Source organism: Aspergillus thermomutatus (genome assembly GCF_002237265.1).
Source record: "Aspergillus thermomutatus strain HMR AF 39 chromosome Unknown NODE_128, whole genome shotgun sequence".
Lineage (NCBI taxonomy): Eukaryota > Fungi > Ascomycota > Eurotiomycetes > Eurotiales > Aspergillaceae > Aspergillus > Aspergillus thermomutatus.
This window is the reverse complement of record NW_020798177.1, coordinates 73,405-82,958: the sequence shown is the minus strand read 5'-3', so window position 1 is coordinate 82,958 and position 9,554 is coordinate 73,405. Positions and strand designations below refer to the sequence as shown.

Here is a 9,554-nt window from a genome sequence, read left to right as displayed (position 1 = left end):
GTTGCCGGGCGGGTGTCAGGCAGCGCGCGGAGGGGGAGCTGTCCCTTATCCTAGGCAGGGCGCCTGGATTGAGAGCCTGTTCTGAAGATTCAATAGAGTATGGCCTTCCTGGGTGAGAAGGCTCGTGTGAAGTGAATCCTTATGATATGGAATGCGAGAGTGTACAGAGATACAGAGGTTGGTGGGAGAATCCTGCTAAGCGAGCGATGATCACGTGACTTTATCACCGTGTTTTCTATCCGTATGTGATCAGCACCTACTGGACAACCCTTTTCTCCCTCCCCAAATGCAGCCTCCTCTTCCACTTCGCGCGACTCTTTCGCATCGCCCTCTGCGTTCTCTCCCAGGGATAGTTTACAGGCGATTCGCCCCCAGTGAATATCATAAAATCGTACAGGAACGCTCCAATGAACGAACCGGTCAAGGATCCCGCCCACGGTCCGTAGAACCAATACGGATTCGTGAACAGATCTCCCCCATACCCCAGCGCCAACAATGCCAACCGCGGCCCAAAGTCTCGACTTGGGTTGAAAGCCGCGCCTGTCTGATATGAGAATGTCATGCTGAGACATGCAACGACGAAGCCTATGATGAGCGAGTTCATGCCTGCTCCGGGAGGAGCATTCTGGTCATCTCCCAGTGCTAGGACAGTCACGGTCAGACACAGCGTTCCGAGGAACTCGTTGAAGAAGGCAGTCGCGGGACCGATCCATGTTTCTCGCTGGCTGGTGATGAAGCTGTTGATAATATCGGTGGGTGCATTCGTGGATAAATAATGCTGGATGGAGTGGTAGTACAGCCCGTACACCGACAGCGCAGCGATGAAGGCGCCCAGGTACTGCGCCGCAAAGTAAGCGGGCATCTTCCGCTTGGGGAATCCGCGGTAGAACCACAGCATCACCGTGATGGTTGGGTTGAGATGCGCCCCGGACACACCACCGGAAATGTAGATGGCCATCATGGCAGAGAACCCCCACGCCCAGGCAGTGGTGTTGGGATTCCCTGCGCCGGCCAGTGTGACAGACAGATCCGCGGACAGACCGACGGTGAGCTGGACGAAGACCGCCAGTGCCTCGGCCAGCTCCTCGCGGTGGTGCGTGCGGATGACGGACCAGGTCGTGTGGTTATTGTGAACTTCCTCCTCGACAAGATCCTGGACGAGCGGGTGCAGGTCATCCGGGTACGCTGCCTCCTCAAGCGTAGGGAAGACGCTCACCTCATCCTTGTCTTCGTGATCGTGGTCGTGATCGACTAAATGCGGCTCGAGCTCCTCCGGCACTGGCTGCAGAGGTTCAGCGCTGAGCTCCTGCTGTGGCTGTGGAGACTGCAGCTGGGTCTGAACTTCGGGCTGCGTGTCCGCGGGGTGCTCACCTTCCTGTACGGTCGATAACTGGTCCACAGGGGGCTCCACGTTAGAGGGGCGGCGTATACGAGAGGATGAAGTACGGGATAACCGCCGCGTTGACACCGCGTCCCCGGTCAGTATCTTATTGACGAAGTTGTTCTCGCGCTGCACCCGCGCATCCTCCACCTGCGCGGCCATCTTGCGCGGATCAGCGCTCTTATCGATCTGGCCCGCCTCAAGGTCATTGGGATCAACGTCCAGCCCAAGCCTCTGCGAGTTCTCCGCCGGCAACTGGGCGTTCGCCCGCGCCTCCAGTAACTCCTCCTTGGTGGGAACCATGCCTGGCCGCACCACTCGCGGCAGGGGCTTCGCTAAACTCCATACCGGCTTGGCGTTGGCGGGTTGCTCGTAGGCAGGGTTGAGCTCTGTGTATCCGGGATGCACGAATGGTTCGTGAGCCAGTCTAAGCTGAGGTGTTTCATCTGGACCGGCCAATGTGAATCTTCCTTGTGTTCGCTGCGCCAGCGTGGTGCGGGATGTGAGACTGGGTATTCCGCTACGTCGAGTCGCTGCCGTGCTTCGTCGCCGGATGCCAGAACCGGCTGCCCCTGATGCTTCCGGACCCTCCAGGCCAGAGGCTCGTCTTGTGGGTGAGACGAATTCGGCGCGACCGGCAGCTGGGATGCTTCTGGTGGGTGAGGCGGCTGCCTCTCCCGGATCTCCTAGTCGTCGTGCTGCTTCGGACTATCCAGGTGTCAGTCCCCGCATTGTGTTTCGCCAATGAGTCCGTTTGGTTGACGTACCTTCGCCCGCGGGCGTCTGGGAGATCTTTCGTCCATATTGTGCACTCCCTCTAATCAATTCCACGATGTACGCCAGTATGAGTATCGAATTTGATATATTGGAGAGGTAGTAAATAGACAGCAACAATATTGACTGAGGGAGGGAATTGACTTCGTCCACCCACTGGCACCTCGGTTAACCAACGCAGCATCCGGATGACAGGCAACTTGCGCAATCCCATTGATCACCGGCTACTTGGTACCTTAAAGGTGAAAGATCGACCCCATCTCTTGTTTGGCGCGAATTGTGGGCTCATGGCGTAATGGGTGGAGCCTCAACTGGGTCCTCCGCAGCAGATCAGTCAATTAGCATGGAATATGGTTGATTCCCCTGGCGTGTCGATCCAACTGGGTAAACTATCAACAGCGAACTGTGTTATTATAGCGCTTTGTTGACCCACATTGACATCACAATGGATATTGTTGTCCATTCGGTGTTGCGAATCCTGCTTTGTTGGTGGGCCGCCCAAGTCGCAAATTTTGTATGTTCCTGATGTGCCAAGTGTGGTCATCCAACGATAAATCAGCAACAAATTCTGTTTATTCTCCACCAGTGTTATTAATGCATCTCAGCGGATTGAAATTGAAAAAAATGTGATTGAAGAACTGATGCCATTGGATAGCCCCATGACTGATGTCATACTCATTCTGTCCAGCCCAAGCATTCATGAGAACATGGACATTTGACAGAGACCTATTCAAGCACTTCATCATGCATCGTCTGGCGTTTCTTAACCCCCGCAGTGACTGGAGGAGATCTCGAAGCCAATGCAGTCCCTTGTCCCTCTATTCCACACTTCTCCCTGGGCCTTCGATGCATCCAGCAGCAGATAACACACTCCAGTATCATGAATAATAAACGAAGCATGCTACAATGTCAGCCAAATCCCTAATCCAATCGAGGAAACATACACAACGGCTATCGTCAACGGCAATGTCAGGTCCAAACTGCTCCTCCACGGACGCGGATAATCAGCAGGCGATCGGACAGAGACCAGTCGCTGAATACCACCTGATAACACCCAATGGATCCCAGAACAATCGATGCGATGCTACTGAGAATTAGCCAGCCCACTTGAAGCCGCTTGAGTGTAAATGAGGCGTCCAGAAGACCGCTGATTTCAATCACGTCGATGACTATCGCGGTGGATGTCTGCTAAGTCAGATACGCCCTCAATTGAAGCCTTGATCGCTTACCGAGAAGATAGCAACATAGAATGTGTGTCCCTCGCTCCAGAGAGTTGCAAGGCATAGCAGGTAATAGAGACATGCTATGCTGAGCGCCAGGCCACCCAGTTTCATGGCCAGGTGAATGAAGGCCAGGACTTGTGGGACTCGGGATCGAGGCATATCCAGGAACTTCGCAGTGGATCTCACATATCAACGAATATAATCGAATTCCCATGTTCTTCATGTCCGGGGATCGGTGGGATTTTGTGTCCCAGGCCTCTGCACTGCGCATGGGCTACATGGCTGTGGCTTAGACTTGAGCTACAGGCTCTTGTACCTTGTCCATCATATTCTAATGAAATCGCAGCTGATTTTGAAGCAGCTATGTTCTACGATTTCGCTAACGAAGCCTTTAGCGATACCAATATGAGTCTGCTTGATTATAGGCTGCGCACATCATTGCCAAGGCTGACGGTAGATTCTTTGAGCCAACAGCAGTTATTTTGATCCCCTGGCGCGGACTATATCTGTATTAGGGATCGTTCTGCAAGTCAGGAGGATATCAAGACCCGGAATCCTGTTTATTCTTTGGCCTTTTCAAAGAAACCATTTTATGGTAAAATATGCAATGGTAAGCGCATTACTCTTTACACCGAATCGTACACGACACCAATGGCTAGCACGCTGCATGTCTCATTTATCCAGTGCTATATAACATATCGACTTGCATTGATTCAGCCAGGCAGTCACATTAGATGTTGACTAGGACTAAATCTAGAGCACCGGGCTTTAACTACTCAGCATAGCATGGGGGACTCAGATGATCAAAGAATATGCCACCCGAAAGACTGTAGGGATGAAATCCCAGCCGTGACCCTTTCCAAACACAGAAGAAGCTTGTCTCATGGAGGCCAAGGCTAATGATCTACAGGTTGTACCCAGTTGGTCAGTCATACTTCTATCTCATGGAAGTGCAAGCAGGAATGGTCGGTGTGCAGATCCTACAGTGACATAGATGTGGTTTTCGTGCTTTTCCGCGACTGAAATGTTAACGTCTAGAAGTTACAATATGTCTACTGAAGGATCATCATGGCCTCGACGTGCTAGATATTGTGCAAATTGTCTCTGGTGTCTTGTTAGATGTCGCAAGTCGTCTTCGACTCGCTCAGTGTTCGTGTAGTAAAATCATCAGTCCAGGACCTGATAAGGCCAGTTGTCTAAGGCTACGATAGGCTCATTTCATTGAAACATAACTTCATCTTAATCATGATACTCCTGACATTTCCCGACGATGGACGATACAAGGCTTGGTCACAGCCTAAGCCCGAGCATCCCCATCGACATGGCGATCCGATCCATCCAGTCGTCATGGGTATCTGGGCTAATATTGAACGTGCGCTGGAGGAATTCTGGGTCGAACTGGACCTGCCATGAGGCTGACTCTTGTTCCATGGCGGCCCAGGGGTTGGAAGCGCACGCTGCTGCATAGTCGAGGTTAAGGATATGCCCGTTCAATTGTCGACGACGGGAATCGGCTTCGATCAGTGTCAGAAGCTGATCGAGAAGAGCAATTCCAGAACGCATCCCATGCAAAGACGACTGCGCAAAGGAATCAACAAAATTCCACGGAATGGGCCCGGTGAAACTGGTTTCGTCCTTTCGCTTCACGACGCCGATTTCCAGCTTGCAACGCATGTCGGACAAGACATGCCTGCTGTTTGTGATGGCTTTTATCAATGTCTCGCGTGTTGAAGCTATATGTGATGTGTGTGCGAGCCCGTGCGTGAGCAAGCTTTTTGTCTCGACCAAGCGAGCAGGACAAGAGGCTACTTCAATAAACGCTCGATCCACAATAAGACCAAGCTCACTCTTTGTAGACGCCTGGCTCTCCGCATCCGCAAGTTCCGTCATCAGCGCCCTCCATTCCGGATCGCCGAGGAAACACTTTTCCCCGCGGACGAACGCGTCAGCAACAAGGAACGATCGACATGACTTCAGCAGCGTAGTCCCAAATCCTCCACGGTGGGCATCAGGTCCACGAAGTTGGATTAGCGTTGAGACACCGCGCGAATGGGATAGCCATGCAGCCTGGCCTGTGCCGTCCGCCATCTCATAGATCGTCAACAAAATCGCAGCGGCCAATGTCTCGTCATCTTTTGAGAACTTGGGGTGAACAATCAAACCGGCCAGATACCCCAGAGCACGACTGTACATGTGTCTACTGCAGGTGAGCTTATCCCGGTCCTTGTTCACCTTCCCCACAAAGAAGGTGGCAACGCTACGAAAGGCCCAGAGCAGCGCCTGGGACACCGTTGCCGTCGTGGACATCGGCCGACGACGCGCATAGTCGATCCAGTTGACCTCCACGCGGGCGCCACACGAAGCAAACTGCGCCGGAAAGCTTGTCAGAAGGAACGTGCAGAAGACCTCCCGTTGCTGCAAGTCTAATGCAACGCCTGCCAGGTTAGGCTCCACGCGTTCGTCTATGGTGCCTTTTCTTGCGCCAAAGGTCGTGATTTGATCGGTCCGGGTTCCGGGGTGTGGGGGTTGCGTCTCTTGCAAGGGGGCTTGGCCCTGTGGAGCCTGGCTTCTCCTCTGTGCTTTTCGGGATTTGGAGCTTGTTTCATCGCAGAACTTCCATCGCTTCTCGTACCCGGGGCAATCCTGGCCTCTCTTCTGACATCGTAGGCATTGTGGCTCTGTGAGATCGCACTGATCCTCATTGTTAGAACTCCATCTGTTGACTTTATCCCACGGGGAACTGCAAACGTGGCCAGTCAGGGGGCGGATAAAAAAGCGCTAACCTTGACCCGTCGCTGTAAACAAGTCCGGCAGCCGTTGCTGCGAGGTACCCCGACCATTGTATGAAGTGTCTCGCAACCTCTGGTACGAGCAAGCCCTAGACCGTGAACAGTCTGATGTCCAAATCGTCTGCTGCAGCAGTGCGTTTGTGTTGGATGAGGTTCCCCTGAAGAGGAAACATGCGGAGAATACGAAGGCGGTTGACTGTTGACCCTTTCCGATTTGCTCTTTGAACCCCCACTTTGCCTGAAATCCCTGAATTCTGTTGGTGGATCGTGAGGTTGAATACGAGGTGCATCATTAACTCCAAGTGGACCAGAGCTACAGGCCATGACAGTTTCGCTCAACTTAAAGGCATCATGATCCAGTGATTCTACTAAGATAAGACATAAGGAAAAACCGAGAAACCTTATTCAATACATGGGGTAGTCATGGTTCTCATATTAAAGGCATCAATGTTTCCACTTTCGTCCTCGGCTGAGTAGGCTTGCGTATTTTCGTTACTTTTGGTGAGGTCCTGTTCTGAGACGTTGTTGACCATAATTTGCGAGAGCAACTCAGCGCCGTCCGGGGGGAGAACTAGCGGGAATGGTCTAAAAAACCGAGGGGGTATTAGAGAATCTCATAAAAAGAGAGGAAAGTATAGGTATTCTTACCGCGTTGGTCTTCTTGCCCGTGTGGCATCGTGGCGCCATAGACCCGTAGTATTAAGGGACGTCCAAGACTAAGGAAACTTGATGCTTTCCATTTCAAACCGAGATGTAGTAATACCTTGTCCCTGTGACCCAAAAGGTTCGCTCTCCGAGGGCGTAACCGCGGAAAAACGAAGAAGAATGCTCGGGAAAAGTGAGATTCAATTGGGAATAATAGGCATCACCTACTTCAGACGTTCTTCGATGTCGCCATTATGGGCGTCGGCGCTCTGCTTCCTGTGTTTCCAACGGGCTTCCCACTCTGCTTGGCACTGGGCTTGGGGATTGGATTGGGTACTTCTAGGAAAAGCCGAGAAATAAGTGCTCGACTATTTCAAATTCTTTCACTCTTCCGGGAGACATGCCCTCTCACCCGCTTGTGAGCACCAGATGAAAATGACGTGGAAGGTACGGTTTGACAGTATGAGAGAATCAATCGAATCAACAAACAAAGCACGATGGAACTGACGAGAACGATGTATTTAATCTGGTCTATCTCAGTGGCTTAATGATCTAAGTTATGTGGTGGCGCTAGAATATAGGAAGTAGAAGGCAGAAGTCACATACTAGATCATGTGCTTCGAGGTCAATCTGGGCCTAACAGTAATGGGGGGGGTAAAGGGTCGTCCTTGACCTGCTGATTTCAATAGGGATGACTAGATGAAAGCAAATGACCATCAACCTAATGGAAACAACCTTAAAATAACTTGAATGCAGAGGATGATTAATCTAGTAAAGCAGCGCTCAGAGTACTGAAAGCTATAGCATGTTAATAAGTACAACAAAAATAACAACCAGTGGCCCAAAAGGTGTACAGTTAGAAAAGCATTTCTTATAGGTGGGCTAGGTGGTTTAAACGCTCGACCTCCTGCTGGATGTATTTCTGGAGTTCTAGAAGTTGGTCATAAGCCCACCTTTTAGACTCATGGTATGGGACAGTCTGCTAGTCAGCATTATACCAGATGCATGTGAATACTGAGGCAAATTGTGCAACTTAAAACCCAGTCCGATGGACAAAGTCACTGGACACAGTCTCGGTCCCACCAGTTCTAGGATGCTCTGAGAGGTCGACTGAGTGGGTCTTGACATTAGCTCCACCAGCTCCGGGATGTTTTGATGCGTTGGTCGCGGCTGGATCAGGTCCTGTCAAGTTAATGGCCTCTTTCCTCTGTTTGCCATTCTGATGGAGCTATTTGAAAGTTTCAACTCCCTAATTCTTAGTGGCTCCCTTTACTTTAAGGTAGTTGAACGCCCATTATGCCAGTGCAATGGGGTCTGAAGCTGCGATATCGCCAAATAGGTTTGTTTGGTCAATTGACACTGAGCCTTTGGCATGCTTGCGTTATGATAAAGTCTGTCGGCCGTAGGTTCCCCCGTCGATGCCGAGGTTTGTTAGGTGTAGCCTGACTGTGCCAAACCGGTCGGCTGGTCCTTCGAAGAACGCTAGCAAGCCTCATCAGTGCGGCCGCGTCAAGGCGAATGTCGGGTTGACCTGGTCCTGGAGCTCGATTGCCATGTATCGGGCAGTAGGGCCTGCCCGCACACATGGACAGCATATGGGGAAGTCTGCAGCGCTCAGGGCCTCATCATCAGGCTCTTGATCATCGGGTAAGAGATGTTTGCCGTTGTTAGCTGCCTGTGACTTCTCCACAGCCTGCCTGGCTACGCGCACCCAGCGGCTAATAATACACAATGCAATGGCGGTAGTGGTCTATGCCAGGTAAAAAAGCCCGGATTAGTATTCACATGTATCTCAATGATGCCTGGACGGCGGCGAGCCTGCTTACCTTGCCTAAGCCCATGTCATCTGCGAGATATCCTCCATTCTGGGCTCTCTCGGTAGTCAGCATCCAGCATACCGCGAAGGCCTGGTGAAGTCTTAGTGGACGACGCAGCCCATATCCTGATTGTATGATGAGGACGTTTCCCGAAGTCGCCTGTGAGCTTATAGAACCTCTGGCAGTCCTCTCCCATTCGAAGAACGCTAGCAAGCCTCATCAGTGCGGCCGCGTCGAGGCGAAAGTTGGGTTGCCATGCTTCTGGAGCTCGATCGAACAAAGCCTCCCAACGAAGATGAATGGGGACACTTCGGTGTAATGGTAGCTGTCTGTGCTATGAACGCGTGACCCCATTTCAAACGCGTCGTCGTTGTCTCCATGCCATCTACCATTTTCGATACGCGTATGACGTTTGGAATAGACAAATGAGCGAATCTGCGATGCCAGGTCATCGGGTTTGGTAATCGCCATTTCCACTTCGTCAAGATTCGCCTCAGTTACATCATTTACGATGCACTCGGGATGGTTTTCGACCAGGAAATTAGGCAGCTGGTTTGCTGGCTGCTGGAGTCCTACGGGTGTCATAGGGGATACTGTCGAGTTTTCAAACCCCCCTCTCACCCCGATGGAGCTTGGTCAACGACTCCATAACATCGATTTCGATCACAAGCGTAGGGCACTCTTTGGGCTGACCTCCTGAGCCCTATGTGGACGGTGGGAGAAACAGTCGTCTGTTTCTTTGTTGCTGTTTGCCACCACAGTTGGTCCGTAAGTTGTAGCAGAGTCATGTGGAAGGCCAGTGCTCCCTTCGAACATAGACCGAAAATCAATTCCGTCCAACGCATTCCTATGCTCATCATGTCGAATGCGGATTGCTGTGGGAGACTGAGGATGAGGATGTATTGGTTGCCCGCGTCTCGTTCTG

General features: G+C 51.7%; 3 protein-coding genes across 3 annotated transcripts; all 3 read right to left on the bottom strand.

Annotated features, from left to right (window-relative positions):
* Positions 1–256: 256 nt before the first annotated feature.
* CDV56_107490 (MIP/aquaporin family protein) lies at positions 257–2,184 on the bottom strand (the record flags this gene model as incomplete). The annotated part of the gene is made up of 2 exons (XM_026761109.1): positions 257–2,089; positions 2,149–2,184. The coding sequence occupies 2 exons, from the start codon at positions 2,182–2,184 to the stop codon at positions 257–259; spliced, it is 1,869 nt and encodes a 622-aa protein (XP_026613436.1).
* A 2,484-nt stretch (positions 2,185–4,668) lies between these two features.
* On the bottom strand, positions 4,669–6,218 carry CDV56_107307 (Zn(II)2Cys6 transcription factor; the record flags this gene model as incomplete). The annotated part of the gene is made up of 2 exons (XM_026760926.1): positions 4,669–6,069; positions 6,162–6,218. The coding sequence occupies 2 exons, from the start codon at positions 6,216–6,218 to the stop codon at positions 4,669–4,671; spliced, it is 1,458 nt and encodes a 485-aa protein (XP_026613435.1).
* A 2,089-nt stretch (positions 6,219–8,307) lies between these two features.
* CDV56_107162 (uncharacterized protein) lies at positions 8,308–9,214 on the bottom strand (the record flags this gene model as incomplete). Its single annotated transcript, XM_026760781.1, has 3 exons — positions 8,308–8,562; positions 8,639–8,835; positions 8,908–9,214. 3 exons carry the CDS (start codon positions 9,212–9,214, stop codon positions 8,308–8,310), a joined length of 759 nt encoding a protein of 252 aa, XP_026613434.1.
* Positions 9,215–9,554: the final 340 nt, after the last annotated feature.